At 43.1% G+C, this 27,615-nt stretch overlaps 1 protein-coding gene across 3 annotated transcripts in view; it reads right to left on the reverse strand.

Annotated features, from left to right (window-relative positions):
• Window positions 1-741: 741 nt before the first annotated feature.
• Window positions 742-27,615, reverse strand: part of LOC121546235 (dedicator of cytokinesis protein 4) — a 143,719-nt gene continuing 116,845 nt past the window's right edge. For 2 of the 3 annotated variants that reach the window (XM_041857334.2, XM_041857333.2), the window contains 13 exons: window positions 26,829-26,995; window positions 25,717-25,803; window positions 24,150-24,326; window positions 21,928-22,011; window positions 21,677-21,796; window positions 21,371-21,495; window positions 20,488-20,608; window positions 20,201-20,282; window positions 13,401-13,510; window positions 13,097-13,169; window positions 11,389-11,508; window positions 10,372-10,433; window positions 742-3,257 (listed from right to left, as the gene is read on the reverse strand). In XM_041857334.2, coding sequence (XP_041713268.2) covers window positions 2,790-3,257; window positions 10,372-10,433; window positions 11,389-11,508; window positions 13,097-13,169; window positions 13,401-13,510; window positions 20,201-20,282; window positions 20,488-20,608; window positions 21,371-21,495; window positions 21,677-21,796; window positions 21,928-22,011; window positions 24,150-24,326; window positions 25,717-25,803; window positions 26,829-26,995 — 1,796 coding nt within the window. In that variant the 3' untranslated portion in view covers window positions 742-2,789. The remainder of the gene's footprint in view (window positions 3,258-10,371; window positions 10,434-11,388; window positions 11,509-13,096; window positions 13,170-13,400; window positions 13,511-20,200; window positions 20,283-20,487; window positions 20,609-21,370; window positions 21,496-21,676; window positions 21,797-21,927; window positions 22,012-24,149; window positions 24,327-25,716; window positions 25,804-26,828; window positions 26,996-27,615) is intronic. The other variant, XM_041857335.2, reaches the window with a different exon arrangement.

Raw genomic sequence — 27,615 nt, forward strand, 5'->3', positions numbered from 1 at the left:
CCGCAAAAAGTTGTGTAGTACATAATGATTAAACCCTTCCCCGATCCTGCTGAGACAGTCTTTCAGACCATGAATGAAATGCAGCTTCCTTCCTGCTAGTGAAAGCTGAATGTGAGGATGATTGACAAGCCCATTGAGGGTTGGACTGACAACCCATTCTCCTGGGTTCCAGAACTGAGGCACGTTAATCGCTCCTCCGGTACCCCAATACATGTTCTCTCTTCCGAGAAGTCTTCAGGATTAGAGGAAATTCATTTCTGACACAATTAACACACAACTATTGTATTACTGCATCTATCTGATCCGGTGAAGGGTATTCCTCTTCTCTCCTCTTGGTGGTGATTTGATTTTATGAAGAGTGCCAACATCCAGGCTCACCCACCCACCCAGCAGACTAAAGAGGAGACATTCATTAGATGTGTTGTGTTTAAAGGAATATTTCCACCGTGTGTGCACATTGTCTTATCTGATCACGCACCAGTTCCTCATAAACAATTACCACATCACCTTGAGCGCCCACAGTACATGATTATCGTTGCGTTGTGTGGGAATGTCTTTGATTACATGAAGCTGATCCTGAATCATGTAACGTTAGAGTGCACAGAAGGTCACTATAACTATTGAATAAACATTGTTGTGATTGCTCAACCTGTACACATATACTGTAAAATGCAACTATTATAGAAGTAATTATCACTGAATTGTTTTTAACAGGTTAGAGCTGGGAATGATTTAAAGGTATGCTTGAGCAAAATGTTTTTATTACATAGGGCAGTTTATTGAGCATGTAAATGTGTTAGGTGTAGTTATGCATTACCTTAGATTTCTACACTCACAAAAACATATTTTTTTGACATTTATAACAATAATTTGCTTTTCCAACATTCAAAGCTGTAAATGCGTTATAGCTATATTTAGTTAAAAACACAATATTTACAATAATAGTAATACACAAAGGTACTATATTTGGCATACTTACAACAATCTCATCATTATATAATTTACAATTTCTCAAATACTGATTAATGTGAATATTTGATTTTTTTAAATCACCACAAATTGAAAAGGAAATTAACCATACAAAAGTGAAACATACAAACCATACCCAAGTTAATTCTGAAAACCGTTGTACTGAATTAAGTGATCAATTTTTCCCGCAATTTTTCACATTTTTATTACAAAAACAGTGTTGTCTTCTCTTCATAAAACACTGACAGGAAACCACCTGACGTGACGACTGCCTAGATACCGTAGAACAGGACTCGATACCAGTACACTCTGTCCACCACGTATGTCAAACATAGAGAGAACACTTCTAACTCACTTGGCTGTACTGTACAAGCGTGACTATACAATGATTAGTTGAAAAGGTTTTCTAAAAAGATTCTCAAATAGAATAGAATGGCAGCCCTCGTGTGTGTACGAGTTGCTGGCAGTCACTGAGTGGCAGACAGCTGACATCTTTTCTACCTTACATACTGCACTTCAAATGCCCATTGTGGTCGGAGGATAACAACTCGAGAGTTAGAGTGAGTCCTTGGTAATGTAACCACCGGTAATGCAGATTCAATCTGATTTGTGCTAATATCATATCACCATTCCTTACTTTAACAGTTGCCGTTCTTATAACCCCACAATGACTTTTCATCTAAATAAGTGGATTTGTCTCAAAGTCTGTTGTTTTCATTGTGGGCTAGTACAATCTCAGCTTGTCTTGTCAATGGAGTGTTTCCAGTTTCCAGGTTCAGGATTCCTAGTTTGTCATTACAGCATACATACAGTACATCTTCCTTTGGCACAATACTTGGTAAACCCCAAAGATCCACCTCAACATACATACTACACTTCATGCAGGAGGGTTAGGGTGTGTCCACATCTCTGGCCCCTCTGACAGCAATGTCCTCCAATTTATTAGAACTACATACAATTTAGTATAGCTATAGTCTTCAATTTAGTGGCACGTCAGATACAAGAACTATGGATACTTGGAAACGTGCATTGGTCTAAGAAAAGGGATTTCAAAGATGGAAGGAGCTCTTTATGTCTTAGAGTAGAGCTTGAAGAAAGGTCAAGAGATTTGAGTGATTCAATATCATGAAAGGGTGGATTTCTGAGTGACTTGTTACGACTACAATTCTCGATTCCTATGGGAAAGGAATGTTGTATTACTAACCAAGAATAAAAACAAGGCACCGATTTTAGCTATACAGTACTTTTCAAATAGTCATGACAATTAAAAAATTGTCAAATAGGTCAATCTTTCCTTCCTGTTCCCGTACCATTGTGGATGTATGCGAACACACCCTCAGCTACTACAATAAACTGAAATGCATATGCATGAGACCTCTAGCACCTTTTAGCCATATAGAAAAGTATAGTGTACTTTAAAAACGTGCAAGACTCATGGATAAAAGACTCTGTTTCCAATACTTAAGGCAAAACACTTCTTATATATAACCAATATATACATATATTGGGACTATTACATCTATAAAAAATCTAAAAATCAACACCTAAGTTCGTTGTCTTACATTTTTCTTCTTCTGATAAATGTATCAATTTACCGTGCAGAACCTACTGTACTGGAGCTAAAAGTGCGGAATGACAAAGTCAGTCAATGCAAAGCCCTTTCGAAAAAAGATCTTCACAATGAGACAGACTCATGAGTCTTGAGTCTGTCTTGGGCAGAGCCTGGGATTGCCAAACTGAAGAGAAGACAGTGTAAAAAGTGCAAAACGCGCCAGTGGTGTCACCCATCAACCCACCAGGATTGTAGGTCTTCACCCACCCTATAGCTGGGAGACCTTCCTGGGGAGAGGTCTGGGTCTGGGGACATGGGGCACCCCGTCGGCCCTGCGAGGGTCCGATGCTGGGTCCAGCTTCATGCTGCTAGTGCGTAGCTGGTGGGGCTTGGGTGGCAGGGCCGGGGGGTCCACACTGGGAGGGATGGAGAGACTATGGGGCAGGGGAACCGGCCTACGAGGGTTGGTGCGCTCATACACGCTGTAGGGTGGCGGCGTCTTGTTCTCGCGCCGGATGAGCTCGTCCGAGCCTGACGAGACCGAGTTGGGCATGGTGGGCCCCTGGTGGGCGGGGTGGTCTCCGGTGGTTGCCTCGGTGCCCGACGCCTCGGACACACTGCAGCGACTCAGGGAGGAGATGCCGCTGCTGTAGCTACCGGAGAGGACGGGCGAGTTGGATACCAGTCCAGCCGACTGGCATTCAGTGGGCGAGGGCGTGAAGGGCGGCAATGAACTCTATGGAGAGACAGAAACAGCGAGACAATCAGAGACACAACAGAAACAAAGAACCAATCAGAGGAACAAACAGAAATAGAGAACATATCAGAGAACCAATCAGAAACGGAGAACCAACCACAACCAATAGCTCGTACAGAAACAGAGAGAGTAGCAGTCTCCTTAAGACTGCACATGTGTGCTTCACAGCCTAATGAGGTATAACATAAAGGACCAATAAAACCTATGAAGCATAAGAATAAAGACTCCAGACAGATTGACAGTGCCACGGTGCTTTTTCCACCTCATCATATGTCAGTGTGCACTGAGACAGAGAAATACAATATGCGGCAGTTTCAGCGTGAGGAATCCAATACGTTGTCAAAATGTTTTCTGAGACATTACATGGAAATACTGTTATATCTTGTTACACTTAATTTGATTTAGTGGAGAGGACAATTGATCTGTTATGTATGCTACAGTATGTCATACTGAGACGCAGCAAATTCATGTTTCTGTCTGACAATTCGAAATATTCATGTAAATTCTCTCAACAAGACTGAAGCTAAATGCTCGTTGATATGTTAATATTCCCCACATATCTCAAAGGCCTAGAGCACTGAGCTGCCCCTCACAGCACAATCAAAGAAGACCCCTCAGCGACCTCCAACAGGCCCCGTTACAACACACACACACACAACCATAAGGCGTTGTATTTCTGTTGCCGTTTGTGCCTCACTTACAAAAAACTGCCAGTGCAAAGAACAACTGTATTTTATTTTCTAACTAAAAATAAGACTTTCTCAATGCAGGTTTGTAAAAGCCTGTTAAAATGTCACTCCTTCTAAACTGCCTTGCCACATGCAGGCTGGTGATAGATAATAAATTGCTCATTAGCAGAATTATCTGACAGGCGAAAGCCAGTGTGGATGAGAACATGAGACGACATAGAGGGGGAAGATAATTCAAGTGTGGTTCAATACTACCTGACAACCAACAGAGAAACCATATTGCACACATACATTCAAAGCATTGTCAAAACACTCATCAGCATTAGTAGGAGAACAGAAAGGGATGCACATGCACACACCCCAGACAAACACACACACACAGGCAGGTAGGCAGTCAGGCACACACAAACACACACACATACATACATACATTAGGCTGACCCCATTTAGTCGACTGGTCGATTATTTGGTCGATAGGCTGTTGGTCGACCGAGTTTTCTTTAGTTGAGTTTTCATGGTGCACAAGACACCTGTCTGATTCACCTGTCTCAGTGGACTACTCCATTGCGGAGGCCATGGGGATGGTACAGTCCATCACTCTAAGACATGTGATACTGAAATTGTATATGATTATATTATGTAAAAATAATGGTGCATCACTAATAAATCTAATATTACTTTATAACAAATGCGTTTTCTCCCGCGTTGGATACGGTCGCTGTCCACGGTCTGAAACAATCTTCAGTGCGCCGTAGAATTGCCGCCTTTCTCTATGTTGCTATGTGCATAATTGCAAAATTAACCAGGATATTGGGATTGAGAACAATGCGGCGGAGGCAGCAGCAGCAGAGATGAGGAAACAGCTCTTGCCTTAGCCTAACTGTCTAAGAAAAGTGAGGAGAGAGGAAACCCCAACTTAATTAGGTCTATAATCAATAGCCTAAACGTTAAATGTGCCTGGCTTTATAAATCATCCATATACAGTGGGGAGAAAAAGTATTTGATACACTGCCGATTTTGCAGGTTTTCCTACTTACAAAACATGTAGAGGTCTGTAATTTGTATCATAGGTACACTTCAACTGTGAGAGACGGAATCTAAAACAAAAATCCAGAAAATCACATTGTATGATTTTTAAGTAATTAATTTGCATTTTATTGCATAACATACGTATTTGATACATCAGAAAAGCAGAAATTAATATTTGGTACAGAAACCTTTGTTTGCAATCACAGAGATCATATGTTTCCTGTAGGTCTTGACCAGGTTTGCACACACTGCAGCAGGGATTTTGGCCCACTCCTCCATACAGACCTTCTCCAGATCCTTCAGGTTTCGGGGCTGTCGCTGGGCAATACGAACTTTCAGCTCCCTCCAAAGAATTTCTATTGGGTTCAGGTCTGGAGACTGGCTAGGCCACTCCAGGACCTTGAGATGCTTCTTACGGAGCCACTCCTTAGTTGCCCTGGCTGTGTGTTTCGGGTCGTTGTCATGCTGGAAGACCCAGCCACGACCCATCTTCAATGCTCTTACTGAGGGAAGGAGGTTATTGGCCAAGATCTTGCAATACATGGCCCCATCCATCCTCCCCTCAATACGGTGCAGTCGTCCTGTCCCCTTTGCAGAAAAGCATCCCCAAAAAATGATGTTTCCACCTCCATGCTTCACGGTTGGGATGATGTTCTTGGGGTTGTACTCATCCTTCTTCTTCCTCCAAACACGGCGAGTGGAGTTTAGACCAAAAAGCTTTATTTTTGTCTCATCAGACCACATGACCTTCTCCCATTCCTCCTCTGGATCATCCAGATGGTCATTGGCAAACTTCAGATGGGCCATGCGCTGGCTTGAGCAGGGGGACCTTGCGTGCGCTGCAGGATTTTAATCCATGACGGCGTAGTGTGTTACTAATGGTTTTCTTTGAGACTGTGGTCCCAGCTCTCTTCAGGTCATTGACCAGGTCCTGCCGTGTAGTTCTGGGCTGATCCCTCACCTTCCTTATGATCATTGATGCCCCACGAGGTGAGATCTTGCATGGAGCCCCAGACCGAGGGTGATTGACCGTCGTCTTGAACTTCTTCCATTTTCTAAAAATTGCGCCAACAGTTGTTGCCTTCTCACCAAGCTGCTTGCCTATTGTCCTGTAGCCCATTCCAGCCTTGTGCAGGTCTACAATTTTATCCCTGATGTCCTTACACAGCTCTCTGGTCTTGGCCATTGTGGAGAGGTTGGAGTCTGTTTGATTGAGTGTGTGGACAGGTGTCTTTTATACAGGTAACGAGTTCAAACAGGTGCAGTTAATACAGGTAATGAGTGGAGAACAGGAGGGCTTCTTAAAGAAAAACTAACAGGTCTGTAAGAGCCGGAATTCTTACTGGTTGGTAGGTGATCAAATACTTATGTCATGCAATAAAATTAATTACTTAAAAATCATACAATGTGATTTTCTGGATTTTTGTTTTAGATTCCATCTCTCACAGTTGAAGTGTACCTATGCTTTGTAAGTAGGAAAACCTGCAAAATCGGCAGTGTATCAAATACTTGTTCTCCCCACTGTATATCTACAGAAATAAGACATATCTAGCTTCTGTTGCCTGTTTGAGTGTTTGCTTAATAGTCTACTGATTCAGTGAGCACCAAGCCTCATGCAAAGGCAAAATGTCAGATAAAGCAATTTCACAGATTCAGCTGTTTTTAATCTTTGCTACACTGTAATAATGGCTTTACAATATTTTGCCGTTAGAACAGACTGGTATTACTTGGCATTTAGTGTTGTTTACACTGTTCCAAACAGGCAGAAAAATAATATTGTAATCTAACAGCACCGGTTTGTCACACATAATATGCACGCAGCTCTCGCTCCTATACCCTCCTTTATCTAGATCTCCTTCTTATTGTTATTATTACAATTATTATTATGATCATCATTATTATAATAATAAGTAATGTCGTTATCATTAGTAGCCTTGTATAACCACCATCGAGCTGTAGGACTAAGAGCGTGTCCTGTTTAGTCTTAATACCGTAACTTACTTAGGCCTTTATTTCAATATATAGGCTACTGTATCAATCAATCAATCAATAATTCATTCGTTCATACCATCACACAGCATACGAGACATTCATGCTTTGAAAAGCAATGACACATTTTAGTTTTACATTTAATAACAAAGGGAGCTTTGAATAATTAGCCTAAACAATAAATAAACCACAATTCACGAATGCATGCAGCTGTTTTTAGTCTGCCGTAATAAAGGCTTTAGATATATTTCTTCGTTAGAACAGACTCTCTGGTACACTTATTTATTTAGTGTTATTTACACTGTTCCAAATGGTCAGAAATTGTTTGGCACACATAATACTTACGCAATGCTCCTATACCCTAATTTTTCTTCATCTCCAGTAGTTTCCACAACTAAGTCAAATGTCGTTCACAGATCTGACTTCCCCTTTCCCTCCTGAGCAACCAGTAAACATTTGCCCGTTTAGAGTTTATTTTTCACGTCTTCCGTATCCATTTTGCTGTCATGTACTGTGTTCTGAGTTTGTTATAACCAATTTATTGATGTGATTATGATAGGCTATAGGTCAGGCCCTATTGGTCACATCCATGCGATGCTTACATGTTTCACGTAAAGAGAGCAAGGTTTGAGGGAATAGGGAATGTTTTCCCTAAACAAATTAGGGATTTCTGTAACAGAAATGTTCAGTCAGAAACAAGTAAGAAACTAAATGGCTGAAATTATGTTGCAGCTTCAGCATGGACAGCACAATAAATACTTGCTGTGCTGTGGTGCCTTTTCACTGCAGTAGGGAGGAGAGCGAGACAACGTGCGCCAGTCACACAGGCACTCGCTGTCATTTTTTTAAAACAGTGTGACCATCGGCTCTTTCTTGAGTCATTTGTGCGTGTTAATTATTTAATCAAACAGTGTGCTTGAAATGTCAGACAAGCTCAGTGCATATGTAGTTAATTTTATTCAAACACATAGGGTGTGTCTGTCTATACATGTAAAAAATAAGTTTAAACATTTCGACCAATTGATTGGTCGAAAGAAGAAGACGAATCTCGGTAGACCAAGATTTTTTGTTGTTGTCGGGGACAGCCCTAACATACAAAAGTATGTGGACACCCCTTCAAATTAGTGGATTCGGCTATTTCAGCCACACCCGCTGCTGACAGGTGTATATAATTTAGCACACCGCCATGCAATCTCCATAGACAAACATTTGCAGTAGAATGGCCTTACTGAAGAGCTCAGTGACCTTCAACGTGGCACCGTCATAGGATGCCACCATTCCAACAAGTCAGTTCGTCAAATTTCTGCCCTGCTAGAGCTGCCCCGGTCAACTGTAAGTGCTGTTATTGTGAAGTGGAAATGACTAAGAGCAACAATGGCTCAGCCGCGAAGTGGTAGGCCACACAAGCTCACATAATGGGACCACTGAGTGCTGAAGCACATAGAACATAACAATCGTCTGTCCTCGGTTGCAACACTCACTACCGAGTTCCAAACTGCCTCTGGAAGCAACGTCAGCACAAGAACTGTTCGTCGCGAGCTTCATGAAATGGGTTTCCATGGCCGAGCAGCCGCATACAAGCCTAAAGTCACAATGCGCAATGCCAAGTGTCGGCTGGAGTGGTGTAAAGCTTGCCGCCAATGGACTCTGGAGAGATAAATCCCGCTTCACCATCTGGCAGTCCGACGGATGAATCTGGGTTTGGCAGATGCCAGGAGAACGCTACCTGCCCCAATGCATAGGGAATAATGGCCTGGGGCTGTTTTTCATGGTTCAGGCTAAGCCCCTTAGTTCTAGTGAAGGGCAATCTTAATGCTACAGCATACAATGACATTCTAGACGATTCTGTGCTTCCAACTTTGTGGCAACAGTTTGGGGAAGGCCCTTTCCTGGTTCAGCATGACAATGCCCCCATGCACAAAGTGAGGTCCATACAGAAATGGTTTGTCGAGATCGGTGTGGAAGAACTTAACTGTCCTGCACAGAGCCCTGACCTCAACCACATCGAACACCTTTGGGATGATTTTGAACACCGACTGTGAGCCAGGCCTAATCGCCCAACATCAGTGCCCGATTTCTCTAATGCTTGTGGCTGAATGAAAGCAAGTCCCTGCAGCAATGTTCTAACATCTAGTGGAAAGCCTTCCCAGAAGAGTGGAGGCTTTTAGCAGCTAAGGGGTGACCAACTCCATATTAATGCCCATGATTTTGGAATGAGATGGTCGACGAGCAGGTGTCCACATACTTTTGGTCATGTAGTGTACATACATACATACACATCTCCCTTGGCCTCAACCCTCAACAGCATATCTTCACCAGCAGCCAGCCCACAACCCATAAAGGATTCTAGGAAAGGTACGGGGGAGTTGTTTAATAAAATATGGAGACAACTATAAATACATGTAGTTGTACCAGGTTCAGGGATATATAATGAAGAGGCTCTTCCTCTGGGTACACAGAGAGGGAGCCTGAGGGTTGTTATTGTGTTAAGAATTAACTAAAATTCAGGAGAGGACCAGACTTGAATGCAACACTTTAACTAGTTGCCTTGAACACAGCTCCCTAGCAACTCAACAAGCATCAGCTGCTACTCAATGCTAATCAACCTCCTTTCTGTTCTGCAGTGCATGCGCGTGGCCTTCCTAGCCTTTTGAAGTTTTACATCGCTTCATCTCCACCTTCTATCTAGTATCTCTTAAGTTCTTCCAAGGATCTCCTATGGGTGACTGCCATCACCACAGCAGCCCATCTACCACGGCCTGACGATTATGTCTACCTGAGACTCAAAGCCATACCCTACAGAGTCCACCCCCTGGATCCTTCATCTGCAGCCCTTGGCTTCATCCGGTCCATTCTCATTCCCCTCCTGAATCCTCATTCTAACATCCACTCCATTTCCTCAATAAATATTCTAAACCCATTTTAATTGTAATGCCTGGTACTTAATCTCGTGAAAGTGTGTGTGAGTGTGTATGTGAGTGGTTTAGTGGTGAGCAGGATGCTATACTGACAGAACTCCTACAGGGCCCTGGACTCGGTTCTGTTTAGCTGAGCTGCCCACTGTACTGCCAACCGGATCAGTGTCATCTATCACAGCCCAGTAACCACACACTCACAGATGGACGCATGCATGCACAAATACATACACACATGTACCACATACAAACATGCATGCATGTACGCAAACCCACACACATTCAAACAAGCATGCACGCAAACAGGATCAAATGAGTCATCTACTGCTGGAATGAAGGACTCGGGGTTCTGATCCCATGCTGTCCTCCTGACCCTATTTGTAGTGCACAGTACACTCAGATCAGCATCATCAGAGAACCACTATAGGACACATAAATGCAATCACACACACACACACACACACCACCAACCTTTTGTGGAGATCTGGACGTTGGTACAGGGGACTGCGACCTCATAGTCTTGGCTGAAGAGACTGTTGACAGTCAACCAGAGAGAAACAGAGAAAATAGGGTATGTTTAAATCCTGCCACCATTTTGTACCCGTTGACTTGATGACACAGGAGTGGGTCCTCCACAGCTAGGGCTTCAGTAGGTTTGGGCATCTATGAATCAAATAATCGCACAGCCGCGGGTCCTTAGTCAGTGTGTGTATGTGTGCGCTGTGTGTGTGTGTATGTGCGCGCTTGTGTGTTTGCGTGTTTGCGTGTGTGTAGCCTTGCTGTTTGGGGATTTAATGAACCCCTGAAGCGCCATAGATATTAAAGTGGCTGGAGATGGTATCAGAAGGCTCATCTATAAAATCTTATAGTATAGTTGAGTCTAACTGGTTATAGTTATTATATATAGTTAGGTTAGCAGGCGGCATAGCAGAGGAAAAATATGCCCTCTAGGCTGTTGTTGGTTTTCCCATCAGATAAAAGACATTCATAAAGTAGTCAAGGCTTTATGACGTGAGCTTGACCAATTTATTTGTCCATAGGGATTCTACTGCAATCATCATCAAATTCAATCATATAGATTGTTTTATGATTTTCCTCCTGCACCAAAGCTTGTCAGATAGTAAATTATTGGTCATCATTTCTAATAACTAGAAGGAATAAATAGCTTGGGTACTGGACTATTTGTGTCCTCAACAGTGTTAGATAGTTGCCTTTGGCAGGATAATAACAAGTTGGCTAGAGCAGAAACAGACAGGCACCCAGGCTAGAATACAGACCATTATTATACAGTATGTATACATCATGTGAAGGAGAAGTTATTTATAGAAGCAAACCAGGAGGAATAGAAGAGAGCAGCTGAGTTTATAGCAGAGAGTTGACAGAGTAAGAACAAGCCTTGTAAGAGAGCAGGTGGAAGCACCAGGTGTCAAAGGATGGGGGAAAGTATTAGTGCCGTTCCTCATTGGTCGAGTGTTCTGATTGGTTTACCTGAGTATGGTGGCCTAGGAGGGACAGGGGGACAGAGCAACTTTCCCACAGTGTCAGAGAACTCTGTGTTGTTGACCTCTTTTACACTGTCTAGACTCCAGCTACTGAAGGTGGGTCTCACTATGTTGGTGTACAAACATATAGACAGACATGCATCAATCACTGCTCATTGGGTTACAACACAAGACAACATATCACAACACATCAGACAATGTAGACTAGAATCTAGATCTATATTAGAATGTAATCATAGTGAATAACGGGACATTTGATTAGAGGTAGGGATTCATATCTGTTGTTGTAACTGATGATTTATGACAGAGTTACTACATTTCAAGACTTTCTTAGCCTTAATATAAAGCATGATCAGATGGAGATTTGACAGACTACACCTTTAAATTTGGGTGGAAGGTAGCCTAGCGTTTAGAGCGTTGGCCCAGTAACCGAAAGTTCACTAGTTTGAATCCCCGAGCCGACAAGGTTCAAAATCGGTTAGTGTGCCCTTGAGCAAGGCACTTAATCCTAATTGCTCCGTGATCGCCGTTGAATGGCAGTCCTTGCTCTCCGAGGGTGTCTCAGGGAGCGTGGGATATGCAAAAAAACACATTTCTCAATCTTCTTCTGTACTGAATATCATGCAACTGACAAGTTTTAATCTTAAACCCTCGCTGTGCAGTTTAGAATGCAGTGAGAGAAATCACACTGTAAATAACACTTCCCTGTTCTCTCCTGTTAATACGAAGGTGCTCTTCCTGTGTCTAGTTAATTCCTCCATGGTGTAAAAGGGCAGGATTTCCTGGTTTGTGCATTTCCACTTGAGCTGAGTGAATACACCTTAAAGTGGCACACCACTGTGCTTGTTGATCGACGTGATGTTTTTTACATGCATATTCATTTTCCACATCTTTTTTACATTTTCTATAAAATGCTAATTTCATGAGTTCATTTTCCCTGAACCTCGAACCTTCAGTGAAGTTCACAGAAAGCAATCAAACGGCTGAGCTTTTTTAATTACACAAGGGCCCTTCCAAACTAGATTTGAAATGCCGCCCCACTGGAATATGTAAAAATATATATAACATACAAAATATACAAAACGGGCATCTGTGGATAGAAAACTGACACACATCTGCAAGTATACATATGCATAGCCTTCCGAAAAGGCGTATCCCATCAGCCCTTGGGGAATAAAACATGTTTTCACGCGTTCTGATATTAATAAATAAAAAGCATAAATGTAATGTGTGTGTCCCAAATGGCACCCTCTTCCCTATAAAGTGCACTACTTTTGACCAGCGCTCCATAGGCATTGGTCAAAAGTAGTGCACTATATAAGGAATAGGGTGCCATTTGGGATTCCTACGTGTCTGTTGTTGACTGTGAATACTGATGGAGCTGGGAGGGAATAGACCTCATGGGGAGAGGCTGTCATTGAAGCAGATGTCTCCTCTCCAGACATAGTCTATCACACTCTCATCGGTCAGTCTGTCAACTACACTCATGTCCGGACAGATGACCACAGCTATGATCTCTTTGACTGACTGGAGGATGAGAAGTGACTGTTTAGCAGGACGCTAGTGTCTTGGTATGACACATAGCCAAGGATACTTTGGTGATATAATGATTTTGGGCTTATATACTCATGTACTGTAAAGACAGATGGAGACAATGACTGAGATGACATACAAGACAATGAGACATGTTTCACCTTTGTCTGGTGCAGAAAGGTTAGGATCACTTCTTGGTAGTGTGGTGTCACCTATTTGATGAGGGGTCGCCCTCTAGAAAAAGCAAACAAGACAGCACAATACTGAAGCAACAAAATCCATAAAGGAGAGTAAGATATCTTGACTTCTGTGGAGTTCAGGTTTACAGTCTTAACTTAGAGAACTCCATACTATGAGTGACATTTCATGCTTGCTGAAGAGCTCTTTCGGTTCAAACGGCAGAGATCTTAATAAAGGTATTACAACTGTACTTGTCTGTGTATTGATTTATTAGTGTGTGTTCACCTGTGCAGGGTCTAGGGGATTGGGGTAGATGGCACTGACGGGTCTCTCCCTGGAAGAGAGGCAGGAGTTCTCTCTGGAATGCTTATGTTTGTCCTGCAGCTGGGGAGAACCTGGAGGGAGAGGTGAAGAGAGAGGAGAGATTTAGATGTACATTTTATTGGCGACAGCTGGTCTTCCTGGGGTCCAACACATAACGAAAAAAGACTTTCAAATGTACATACATTTAAAAGCATTAACAAAGACATTACAGTCTTACACGCATGCATACATTACTACATATTAGAGAACGATCAATAATCGGCCGAGCTGATATATCGGGCCGATGTTGGCCTTTTCTAGTCTATCGGCCCTCTATCAGCTTTGCTTTGTTTCCACTCTACATAGCAAAGCTGCTGCTATGCCAGCCGCCACTCACTGCCTGAGCCACAAGTACTGCACAATGCCGAAGAGAATCAGCAGCAGCAAGCAGCAAGCTAGCTCATTCTCCAACAGAAAGGTGCAGTATTGAGAAATTGATGAATTGACACAGTGACCAAAATCAAACTCCTGTTGCAAATATTAGTTTAGTTAATTCACTAATAATAAGGCTTGTGTCGACGTGCCCGGACATGCATGCAATATGCAAGCTAGCTAAGCAGATAGCTATGTGACCTGTTAGCAAAGACATCTGTGGTGTTAGCTAGCTAGTTGTATTAGCTACTATGCTAGTTAGCTGGCTAGATAAACATGGTGCTAAAATATCAGATAGGAGCTAGTAGCAGAGAGGAAGAGTAAGAGAGAGGCCCAACTTGGCAGAAAATCTGTCTCCCTCCAGCAGGTGCCGTTTTATTCGTTGCAAGGAAGGACGTTTTTGTATGGAGGTCTATGAGTGTCGAATTTGGTCAACACATTTATTTTTGGCTTTTTTGCTACGTAAGGTTTATTTGATGTAATAGATGTTTCGTAGTGCTTAAGTTGTTACGAGTGTACTGATGTAAGTAGGACACGTGACATCCTGGCAACTTTGAGAAAAAACACTTTATATCGGAGTTCTCTTGAGATGGCTATGCATATTCATGGCATGAGGCTAGTAGCATAGCATCTCTCTTGAATACAGGCGGTTGATGTCATCAACCCTCATCGAATATTGATGTCATCAACCCTCATCAAATATTCAAAAAAGGATTACAATTATGAGATGTATCCACCAATCCAAAGAAAGGATAGGCGGGAGTTACAGCCCACCGTGCCGCTTTGTGGACAACGATTGTTAGGGTGGAGAGACATGTATCTTGTCAGTATATCCATAATCTTTGCTAATAGCCAATGTAGCTAGCTAACGTTAAGCTGGTTATCATTTTGAACATGCACCATTTTCAGCAATGAGCCATCTGATTTGCAGTGAAACGTTAGCTATTTACTGGTGTGCTAATCTGACCAGCGGCAATCGTATCCGTAAACTGACAGTTAATAGTCGGATTAGACGATTGTCGTAATATGGAAAGGAAGTGTTTTAAAATGCCTAATGGGCAGACTTTAGTCATTCAGATAGAACATGCATTGTCGTTTCATATTTTTTCCTACCCTCGCTCTCCTTGTTAGATATTATGCACATTTATGGCTTGGTAGCAAATGTCCTCGCCATTGAGCTAGTTCTCATAATAGCAGTAAACAGCACTAAGGAGATGTGAAAGGGAGTGGCGTTACAGCCTCATTCTATCCAATCGTAGCAGTAGGATGAAGTTACAATATACATATGCTTTAACTAGGTTAACTAGATCAGATAGGGGAGAGGCATTGTGTTTTTTGTTTTATTTGAGAGAGAGAGAGAGAGGGAGGGAGAGAGAGAGGGAGAGAGAGAGGGAGAGAGGGAGAGAGGAAGAGAGGGAGAGAGGAAGAGAGGGAGAGAGGGAGAGAGGGGAGAGAGAGAGAGAGAGAGAGAGAGAGAGAGAGAGAGAGAGAGAGAGAGAGAGAAGGGCGGGAGTGTGAGAATAGGTGATGACACAAAAAACACACGTGCAAAAGGTGTTCTTGTTAGACAAGCGATACACACAAATAAACGAGGATAGAAGCTGGCAGTCAACAACCATCGACCAACCAACAGCGCTCCCTGTTTCACCTCCTCCACCCTGGCTGTTTCCACCTCACTAACCTCAGCACATAAAAGACCTGCCCTGCTGGGCTGGCTGTCACACTGTGGTGGCGCCAGACACTCATTCCTGGGATACACTGACTAACACACACACACGCACGAATATGTACTCAAACGACGCATGCACAGGTGTGCGCACACACACCCACAAACACATTACAGGCAGAAATGATTACAGCTCATCACTAGGTGCCCATTGATCCTTTTCCATATCACATCACATAGGAATTCGCTTTAGAACGGACATCATATGGGAATGAGATGGCCATCTTACAGGCAGTTCAGTTTGCTGTACTTCTCTGAACACTTTATGGTCCTGACAGTGGCTTTATAGGGGTCCTTCTGGTTGCACAGGAGCTGCCAAGGGGAGTGTATAGGCATCCATAAATGTCTCCATATATTCTTATGTTTATGATCTGCATCAGGTAGAAACGCACGAGAGTGTCTGAGCGAGGGGCGATAAGAGGCTGGAGGAGCAATTAGATTGTCACAATCCTCTAAAGAACCTCCTAACCTGGCTGGCTGTGGTACCAAGCTTCTTATAGGGCTTAGATACATTTTCTATGATTCACAGGTGTAATCAACAATGCACCCTCTCAAGATTTCCTTTGTCTCTCCATTTCATCTCTCTTTCTTTCTCCCATGTACGCAATAATGCATCAATTTTTCAATCAAACAACACATTTGACTGTTTTTACCAATCTAACTACGTAACAACATAATGGTAATCATTTTATTTCTCTCCTCCTCACTCTTTCTTTCTGTCTACTTTCATCTCTTTTGTTGTTTGGTTTATTTGGAAAGGCACAAGTACAAACACATTGACACATTGAACAAACAATCGTCCGATGGGTGTTTCTATCTTACGCTAATGTTTCAACAACCGTCCCTAGAATGGCTTTTATGGAAACAAAAGGAAAGAAAGTAATGCATAATCAATACAAATCCCATGTAATCATATATCAGTACATTATCACAATGATATGCACAAAGCAAATGTCATAGTGTGGTGGCAGAATTTGGGGTGAGCTGTTGTAACTTCTCAAGGAATATGTTCTGTGTTGGACTGTGATGTTATGCCTTTCATAGACTCCTGGTACAGTGGGGAAAAAAAGTATTTAGTCAGCCACCAATTGTGCAGGTTCTCCCACTTAAAAAGATGAGAGAGGCCTGTAATTTTCATCATAGGTACACGTCAACTATGACAGACAAAATGAGCATTTTTTTTCCAGAAAATCACATTGTAGGATTTTTTATGAATTTATTTGCAAATTATGGTGGAAAATAAGTATTTGGTCAATAACAAAAGTTTCTCAATACTTTGTTATATACCCTTTGTTGGCAATGACACAGGTCAAACGTTTTCTGTAAGTCTTCACAAGGTTTTCACACACTGTTGCTGGTATTTTGGCCCATTCCTCCATGCAGATCTCCTCTAGAGCAGTGATGTTTTGGGGCTGTCGCTGGGCAACACAGACTTTCAACTCCCTCCAAAGATTTTCTATGGGGTTGAGATCTGGAGACTCCAGGACCTTGAAATGCTTCTTACGAAGCCACTCCTTCATTGCCCGGGCGGTGTGTTTGGGATCATTGTCATGCTGAAAGACCCAGCCACGTTTCATCTTCAATGCCCTTGCTGATGGAAGGAGGTTTTCACTCAAAATCTCACGATACATGGCCCCATTCATTCTTTCCTTTACACGGATCAGTCGTCCTGGTCCCTTTGCAGAAAAACAGCCCCAAAGTATGATGTTTTCACTCCCATGCTTCACAGTAGGTATGGTGTTCTTTGGATGCAACTCAGCATTCTTTGTCCTCCAAACACGACGAGTTGAGTTTTTACCAAAAAAGTTATATTTTGGTTTCATCTGACCATATGACATTCTCCCAATCCTCTTCTGGATGCACTCTAGCAAACTTCAGACGGGCCTAGACATGTACTGGCTTAAGCAGGGGGACACGTCTAGCACTGCAGGATTTGAGTCCCTGGCGGCGTAGTGTGTTACTGATGGTAGGCTTTGTTACTTTGGTCCCAGCTCTCTGCAGGTCATTCACTAGGTCCCCCCGTGTGGTTCTGGGATTTTTGCTCACCGTTCTTGTGATCATTTTGACCCCACGGGGTGAGATCTTGCGTGGAGCCCCAGATCGAGGGGAGATTATCAGTGGTCTTGTATGTCTTCCATTTCCTAATAATTGCTCCCACAGTTGATTTCTTCAAACCAAGCTGCTTACCTATTGCAGATTCAGTCTTCCCATCCTGGTGCAGGTCTACAATTTTGTTTCTGGTGTCCTTTGACAGCTCTTTGGTCTTGGCCATAGTGGAGTTTGGAGTGTGACTGTTTGAGGTTGTGGACAGGTGTCTTTTATACTGATAACAAGTTCAAACAGGTGCCATTAATACAGGTAACGAGTGGAGGACAGAGGAGCCTCTTAAAGAAGAAGTTACAGGTCTGTGAGAGCCAGAAATCTTGCTTGTTTGTAGGTGACCAAATACTTATTTTCCACCATAATTTGCAAATAAATTCATAAAAAATCCTACAATGTGATTTTCTGGATTTTCTTTTCTCAATTTGTCTGTCATAGTTGACGTGTACCTATGATGAAAATTACAGGCCTCTCTCATCTTTTTAAGTGGGAGAACTTGCACAATTGGTGGCTGACTAAATACTTTTTTTCCCCACTGTATGTCTGCACCCTCACACAAGGCCATTGTATTCCGGAACTGTTGCTTGTATAAAATAACTGTTGTGTAAACAATATGATTTTATTATCACCTCCCACTATATAAGGGACATGTAACCATTTACTCTTGGAGTTCTTCCCTGTGAAATCAGATTAAGATCTCCCCTGCAGCTGCTTGCTTAAATATTTGTCTATTATACAATGAAATAGTCTCTGCCTTAATATTTGGGTCAAATTTTCCACAACAATAGGCTACAATTAGAAGCACAAAGCAAATGTCATACATATATACCCCTATTTACAACTTGATGGCGGTACGAGGGTCGTAACGGGTCTGTTGATAAAACACAGCAGTTCATACATGATTGCACTGTTGGAGCTATAGCAACCCATTCGTTGGTGTTTCTTTTGAATGTATTAAATGTTCCAGCAGTTTATGTTCTTCTGATGAAGTGTTCCATGCATGTGCTCCTTTGTAGGAGAAGGAGGACTGGCCATTATCCGTTTTATATAGAGGGATAGATAGAGGAACCCTGGTTTCCACTGGTGGCCCCCCTGGTGGACATTCCATGCCGTTGCAGCTTCTGCATGTGTTTGGTCAGGGATTTAGGCGCAAAACCATTGAGACACTTAAACACAAGCTTCCCATTTGCAAATTTGATGAAGATTTCAACGCTCGGTTTATTGTACTTTTTCAAGATGTGACAAAGATGGTGCAGTATTTGCTTTTGGTCCAGGATTTTCAGTGCAAGGTTGTACAGTGACTCTAGGGGTCTCAGCACTGTCTGGCTGGCCTGGAACCAGGATGGTATACAGTAGAACATGTGAGAGAACACCACCGCATGTAAGAATAAGAAGGCATTGTCAAGAGGCAGACACTTTCTTATTAGTCTGAAACAGGGGAGGCTTGCTTTGATAGTTCTACTGATCTTTAAAGCATGTTTGTCAATTTTCAGTTGTGAATCCAGGATGATCCCCAGATATTTCACCACTGTGACTTGTTCAATTGTCTCTCCTTTGATGCTGATAGAGAGCGACACTGTCACTGGCAGCTTCCTTGTTGAGAAACAAAATGAGACCATTTTCAACCAAGTGTCCAACTGAGTCCAGGGGTTCTGTCAGTTGTTTAGAGACAACAGCAAAGGTTTTACGAGACAACACTGTCATCAACGTACATTTGAAGGCCGGCACTTATACTTGTCTCTGGTAAATAAATCATTGATGTATAATGTGAAGAGAATTGAGCCAAGCACCAAAGCCTGCAGAATTCCCATTTTAGTTTTTTGAAATGTGGATTTGATGTTATTGATGACCACACATTGGCCATGGTTTTCCAGATATGAACCAAACCAGCATATGGCTATGTCAGAGAAATTGAACTTGTAGAGTTTGGAGATCAATACACTGTGATTAACTGTGTCAAATGACTTTTTCATGTCATGGAAGACTACTCCGACCACATTTCCCTCATCCAGTGATTTCTTGATGTTCACCAGTAGGACACAGTTTTCTGTTTCAGTGGACTATTTTGGTCTGAATACAAATTGTTCCCAGTGCAAGTACTGATACTATTTCAGATATAATTTGAGCTGTTCTTCTCTCTCTCTCTTTTTCCTCCCTCTCTCGCTCTCACTCGCTCTTTCTAGAGAGGATATTTTCTCCCAATGTTTTTGTTTCAAAGTAATATTTGTTTTCACTTTTGGGGAAGAAAATTGCCTGTAAGTCCTCGCAGTGAAAAAGGAAATGCAGCTCTGTCTCGACCTCTCTTTGAGGGCAGAGTGTGCACAGCCTGTCCTCTCTGGGTAGCCAGATCTGCCTGTGACGGCCGGTCTCTATGACCAGGCTGTGTTCATTGAGTCTGTACACAGTCAGTGTTTTTCTCAGTTTTCTATCAGTCACGGTGGTCAGATAGTTTGCCACCAAGTACTGAGTGTTTAAGACCAAAAAGCATTCAAGTGTGCTTTCTCTCTCTCTCTGTTAGTCTTACCTCTGGCGCTGGATGGAGCAGAGCTGGTCACGTTGGGAGAGGCAGAGTGATTGGAGCTGAGGCTTGAGGTAGATGGGCTGGGCTGCAGGGACAAACAACTACATCAACAACAACAACATCACTGACAAGTTAAGAATTATAGACAGCCAAGATCGTGTGAGGGAGTGGAATTAACCAAATCTAGTTTAGATCAGTGCCTTTTTCAAGTGAGCTTTTGTAAACACCCCCCAAAAAAGGAATTCAGTTTGAAAAAGGGAGGTTGAGGGTAAATTGAATTGGAATTGTACCTGCATGTTGAAGACTTCGTCAGAGCTCTCCGACTGCCCTGTGATGTTGCTCACTTCATTGGAGGCCTGAGATGACAGTGATGACGACGAGTAGCGGTTGACAGCTGGGTAGGTGAGGGGACTGATCACACACACACACACATTGAGAGAGAGAGAAATAGAGAGAGAGAAAGAGAGAGAAAGAAATAGAGAGGGAGAGAAAGAAAATAAGACCAGTTACTTTCAGAATTTGGTTGAGCATTCATCTGACATAATACCATATTGTTCTGATAAAAAGGCACAATATTTGGGTTTCAGAAGAAAATTACAGCCACATAATCTCTCCTTAAATCACAAGTTGTAGCTGTTAGTGAGTTTTACATTTGCAAGCTGTCGACTTAAGAGGACAGTAAAAACTCAGTGAGAGAAATGTCAGTGACAGATTGAGGCTGGGTGTGCGTGTGTGCTTACACGTGTGTGTGTGTGTGTGTGTGTGTGTGTATATTCCCCTCTTGGCTGTGCATGTCTGTGCCTCTTTACGCTCGAGAGGAGGTAGGATGGAGGTAGGATGTCCCAGGTAGAGAATGGCAGGGTCACTGAGCACACACACACACACACACACAATTTGTCCACCAGCCTGGCAGCACACACACAGAGAACTCACTGCAGGTGCCAGTCTGCCCACCTACACCCATATGGTGCCATACCAGGGAGTGAGAGAGAGAGAGAGAGAGAGAGAGAGAGAGAGAGAGAGAGAGAGAGAGAGAGAGAGTAGAGGACATGTAGGAAAGAAAAATAGTATGAGGAAGGGAGTGAAAAGAGGAAGAGACAGAAGAGGAAAAAGGGAGAAGGCGAGAGGAAGAGGGAAAGGAAGATAAAGAGAGATGAGGACAGTGTTTCTCACCTGCGTCTGGCCACCACGCGAGAGCCATCTGGGCTGAGGATGTTGGGGACTGAGTTCCTGCATGAACTACGCGGGCTGCCGTTGGTGAAGTGCACGGGGCTAGCGCGCACGTACGCCGGAAACTCCTGGGGTCGGGATTAGCGAAGGGCAAACGGAGGGAGAGAGAGAAAGAGAAGAGGGAGGAGAAAACATGTGATTAGCGTATTGTTTATGCTAGTGTGAGTTATGGTTGTGCTAATGCAGGTTGGATGAAGGTTGATTTGAGGTTGTGAATGATTGCGCTCCTGTTGAGTGGCCTTCACTAACCTGGATCCCCAGACTGGACTTCATCATATGGAACTGGTCCACTAGCTTCTTGTGTAGAGGTCTCATGTCCTGAGGAACAAACTTCTCGTGGACGGCCAGGCCATACTCCAGGATGTGAGCCTAGAGGAGAGAGTCGGAAACGGTGCATTTAGTTTGTTAACGTTAATCCCTTTCAGATTAAATATCATCACAAAAGCTAAGCAGTTCTCCTATTAAAGTAGGGCTGCTGTTTTCCAACATTGGAAACTGACCTGTTCGAACATGAGTTCCCTTAGTCGTCCGATCTTGTCCCCGTCCTCAGGGTGATTCACGATGTAGTCTTTCACAAAGAATGCCTGCATGAACACAATTCATTGTATGTTATGTATTTGTTTACTTCATTGTGTCACCATGGTTCCCCCCTGTCTGTCTGTCTGTCTCTCACTCTCTCTATACGTCTTTTTGTGAGCAAAAGACAAAAAGGGAGAAATAATATTCATAATGTAAACATGTTTTGTATAATTATGAGTGGGTCTGTTTGATCATACATTAAATGCATATACCCTGATGTTGATATTGCAACCATTGAGATGAGTGCAGATTAGAGTCAAGGCTTTTTAATCTGCATTACAATAAAAACAGATTTAAAAAAATTAAAATAAAAAAACACACCAGAAAATGAACAACAACTCAAAATCACTTTTAAAATCTTCAGTGGAAAGAGAGCAAAGGGGCAAGAGTCGCCACAAAGGAGAAAGCAGGGTTTGGTCTCCCTCACAAGGTCTTTGTGGCAGGCTATCTCCAAAGAGACAGAGAGAGACATGGGAGAGAGGGAGAGAGGGGGGACTCAAAAGACTCAAAGGGGAGAGGAGCTCACTGCTTACTTCAAAGCCCCCTCCCAAACAGTCCTATCTGTGTGAGAGGTAACCTCCACCATGATGCTAGCTAAACAATAACACACACAATTACCACCATGAGAACAATGGAACAGCGCTAGCTAGGCTACAGTAGCAGGCTCATCTCCCGATCGTTATCCCGACACAAAACATAGCTTTACGACCCCTGCTGTGACGCTGTGAACGCCACGGTCGCTTTGACCGAAATAACTGGTGTGAAAGATAGTCCAAAGCCACAGAAATATATATTCAAAGGAAAAGGGACTATTCCGTCTGAGTGAACCATAGCGAGGCGGTATGAATAATACTGTCTGAAACCCATAGCTGAGGGTGGAAAAATAATTTGCATCAAATGATACTTTTCTCTGGTGCTGGTTGGACTTGAGATTGGAGGAGAAACTCCAAGTGTCAAGTGAAAATGTGAATCATTATAAAACCTCAATTAAATTGATATTAAATCAGGCTGGATTCTCCTTCAGGGCTGGAACTATAACCATAAGCAATAAATCGAAATATGAATGCTGATATCTGCTTCATTTATGGCTGAACAAATTGGCATAAAAGTCAATTGCGTTACCCTAATAAAGCAACTGATTTATGATGTATTGTGTGCGATATTCCTCAAGACAACTCCATACGTCAATATCATGGAGCATTAGGAATACAAAATGTGGATGTATGATGTTCTCATTGCCTTTATAGACAGTATATATCATCATTATATCCACACTTTAAATAAGTAATATATATTTTTTAATGTATGCATTGTATATCATGATATATACATTAAACCAACTGGATCTAAACTGTCACATTATGTACTCTCTAGATTCAGCAGCATTGTATATCGTCATATACTTCATACAATGAGCCCATTGAATCAAAGCTTTGGCAGATAAGGTACTTGAAACAGCAACAGGTGGGCACCGCGCAACACAACCGTAGCTAGCCTAGCTATTCTCTCCCAGGTCAAACTCATTTCCTATAACATCCTCATCTCTAGCATCATCTCATCATCTCCACCACCAGTTTAATAGAGGTGAGAGGTAGTGGTGGTCATGAGGAGAGCAGACCCCTGCTAACTTGGCCCTCTTAAGCCTCGCTGCAAACTCAACACGGCTAGCTGTAGTGATAATGTGAAGTTGCTATGCAACCGAGAGCCACTGTTTAGTACACACAGTTAGCTGGCTGATGCCGGAGGACTCCTCGAAAAGGAGTGATTATAGTTCGGATGCTATAGCACTCCGGTATGGATTTGGAAAGAAAAGAGAGGGAGAGGAGGGAGAGGATAAAGGGTTCATTCAACACCTCATTTATAGAGCTTCAGGACAATTAAAGTACTGTATGTATTTTAAACTATCTATTTCAATGTAATGTGTGATTTACATGCCCTTGAATGTGTCTGAATGAACTCCTTCTTATCCTCTGTCTGTCTGTCTGTCTGTCTGTCTGTCTGTCTGTGTTTGTCTGTCTATGCACTCTTTAAACAAACACATAAGGCAGACTGTATTTATATCCTAGATCTAGCATGCCCAGACAGTGTCTCCACACTATTGAGTGACCGATGTAAGCCAGTGACATCATCATTGCCCTCTGACCTCTTGGTAGCGTGCGAGCCCCCCGTTGACGGCGGCGTCGATGACCCCGTTGAGGCACATGGTGAGGGGGTTGATGTTCTGCATCTGTCTGCTCTGGCACTGGGCGATCAGCGTCCGCAGCTGCAGGTTCTTGTTCTCAATCACCTCGATGGCGTTCTCCAACGGGCTCACTTCCACCTAGAGGAAGAAAACACAGGGTGATAAGGTATCAGTATATATACAGACATATGCATACCTGTATGTAGAGATACAACACGGGCACGACTCCAACACCATCATTAAGTTTGCCGACGACACAACCGTGGTAGGCCTGATCACCGACAACGATGAGACAGCCTATAGGGAGGAGGTCAGAGACCTGGCCATGTGGTGCCAGGATAACAACCTCTCCCTCAACGTGATCAAGACAAAGGAGATGATTGTGGACTACAGGAAAAGGAGGACCGAGCACGCCCCCATTGTCATCGACGGGGCTGTAGTGGAGCAGGTTGAGAGCTTTAAGTTCCTTGGTGTCCACATCACCAACAAACTATCATGGTCCAAACACACCAAGACAGTCGTGAAGAGGTCACGACAAAGCCTATTCCCCCTCAGGAGACTGAAAAGATTTGGCATGGGTCCTCAGATCCTCAAAAAGTTATACAGTTGCACCATCGAGAGCATCCTGACTGGTTGCATCACTGCCTGGTATGGCAACTGCTCGGCCTCTGAACGCAAGGCACTACAGAGGGTAGTGCGTACGGCCCAGTACATCACCGGGGCCAAGCTTCCTGCCATCCAGGACCTCTATACCAGGTAGCGTCAGAGGAAGGCCCTAAAATTGTCAAAGACTCCAGCCACCCTAGTCATAGACTGTTCTCTCTGCTACCGCATGGCAAGCGGTACCGGAGCGCCAAGTCTAGGTCCAAAAGGCTTCTTAACAGCTTTTACCCCCAAGCCATAAGACTTTTTACTTATCTATTTTTTACTTAACACTTATTTTTCTTAAAACTGCATTGTAAGTAAGCCTTTCACTGTAAGGTCTACACCTGTTGTATTCGGCGCATGTGACAAATACAATTTGATTTGATTTGATTTAAACACACGCGCACAAACAGAATATGTAGTAAGTAGAGACAAGACACACAAAATAAGGCAGGCCACATAAACACAATGTATTTTTCTCTCACACACACACACACAGACTCACACACAAACACACACACACAAACAAACAGCATCTCTCTAACACACAGCCTTCTGTACGCAGTTTGATCCTTAAGAAGTTATAGAGTAATATTATAATTATGAATATTATGAATATTATGAATAACTTTCACCCTTCTCTTAAAGGGCCATTTCACAATCATTGGTAACACTTATCTTCTCATATATTTTCTACTACAAAACATAGAAATGCACAATTTTGGGGTGCTGCTGGAGATGAAATGTCCCTTTAATATAGGTCTACGCTCAGGGAGCTTGGTTGGGTTCTCTGCAAAGTTAGAACATAGCAGGGTCAGCACTGAGCAATGTGTTGTGTATTGGGTTATATGAGGAGGTTAGTGGAGGAGTGTAACAGACTCACCAGTTCTCTCTTCTCCACCTCAAACCATCTGGAGATTCCTGGCAGGCTCTGGACCAGGGTTAGTGTAGTCCTCTCCACCCACAAGCTCTGAAAACACACACACACACACACACACACACACACACACACACACACACACGGACATGTGCAAGAAGACACACACACACTTGATGTTAATGCTGGCACTATACTGCTCGGCAACACACATTCACCCACACATCTGAGCAGCACAGAACATTGCTTTTCTCTCCTGTCAATATATGTTGTGTAGGCACTGGTTCATATAAAATCCAAGTAGTACACACACTCATGGATATAGAGTTCTCACAGCAACAGTCTACACAAATCTGCAAATGATGCAGTGTCACTTAATGAAATGCATTAAAACATGAGATTCTTATATATTCCTGTAATACCTTTACTTCCACAAGGAGTTTAGCAACCAAATTGTATTTTCTGTCAATAATTTTACGAGATCATATCAACACAGAACTGATTCATGCTACTTAATATTTCCATATTAAATGTCAACTCTATCTGGCCTGAACAGCTTATCTGAAGCACTAACTAGACCCAAAAGAGACATCTGGGAAACCTAACCCTCAGGACGATATGATATGATGATGATATCCAATTCATAAACCCGACAAAATTAGGTTTACGAATGCAGATTGAGTGAGAATGGAGATTAAGTGAGCGTGGGTAGGTGGAGTCTGGAGAGACGATATTTAGACTGAGCTCCGTGTCTTAGCCTCTCCTAGCCCCGGAGTCTAATTAGTAGGACTATGAATTAAACAACACCTGAACACACATGTATACAGAGATGAAGACCATGAGCCACCCACACAACCACGCAATAAACAAGAGAGTGGAGAGAGGGAGGAAGAGAGATTGGAAGAGAGGGAGAGGGAGGGAAAGTGAGTAAGGAGAGGGATGTGGGTAGACATCAAAGGAAGACACTAACAAGTCCAGAAAGGTGAGATAAGATGGCAAGACGAGCGAAACAGAAAGGCAAAAGAGAGAGAACGAGAGAGAAAGAGAGAGAAAGAGAGAGAAACAGAAAGGCACATAGGAGAGTTTTTGTGTGTACAAACACTGCGTGTTGAACCCACCTTGAACTCGTTCTCCTTGTCCTTGGTGCCCTTGTGAAATGGCCTGTCGTATCTGAACCTCCAGATGTGGTTGACCTTATAGAAGCTCTTGATGTTGTCAGGCACTCCGTCTCTCTGCAGCACATCCTGGCTCTCTGGGATGGGGCTCACCGCATAGATCTGCAGGTCTGGGTCAGCACGTCAAGGATATGACTGATTGACAGAGATGTATACAATAGGTTGGGCAAACACACATACACACATGAACTCAAGCACACGCATACTTTCCTCGTCTCCCTCTTTCTTTGGTTCCACAGGTCTATCCATCCAATTCCTGTGCTAATACATCCTTTCCACTAATCACATCCTGTAGCCATATTCCTGAATCTCCACCCCACACTATATCACAACACATACCCATTGGCATCAGGACTGGCCTGTGTCAGTGTAGTGGAAGGAGAGCTTATCAGCCCATAGATATGAATAGGGACGGGCATGGGTCCAGGAGCCTCAATGATTAACGACACATGAGGATAACAAAGCTGTATGCTAATGCTGTTTGAGGGGCCTTGTCTGCTCTAATTGCACTCTGAGAAAAGTCACACACAGAACAGACGACACACACACACACAAACACGCCCGCACACGCACACACACATAGAGACAAACGCATGTATACACATCCACACACAAACACACACAGAGAGAGAGAGAGTGGCTCCTTCCAAACAGCTGTCGCATTAATCGCTAGCGGAAGAGTAGGATCATTAAGATGGCTCCCGCATCCTGCAGTCACCTTGTGCATTTT

Source organism: Coregonus clupeaformis, chromosome 30 (assembly GCF_020615455.1).
Source record: "Coregonus clupeaformis isolate EN_2021a chromosome 30, ASM2061545v1, whole genome shotgun sequence".
Taxonomy (NCBI): domain Eukaryota; kingdom Metazoa; phylum Chordata; class Actinopteri; order Salmoniformes; family Salmonidae; genus Coregonus; species Coregonus clupeaformis.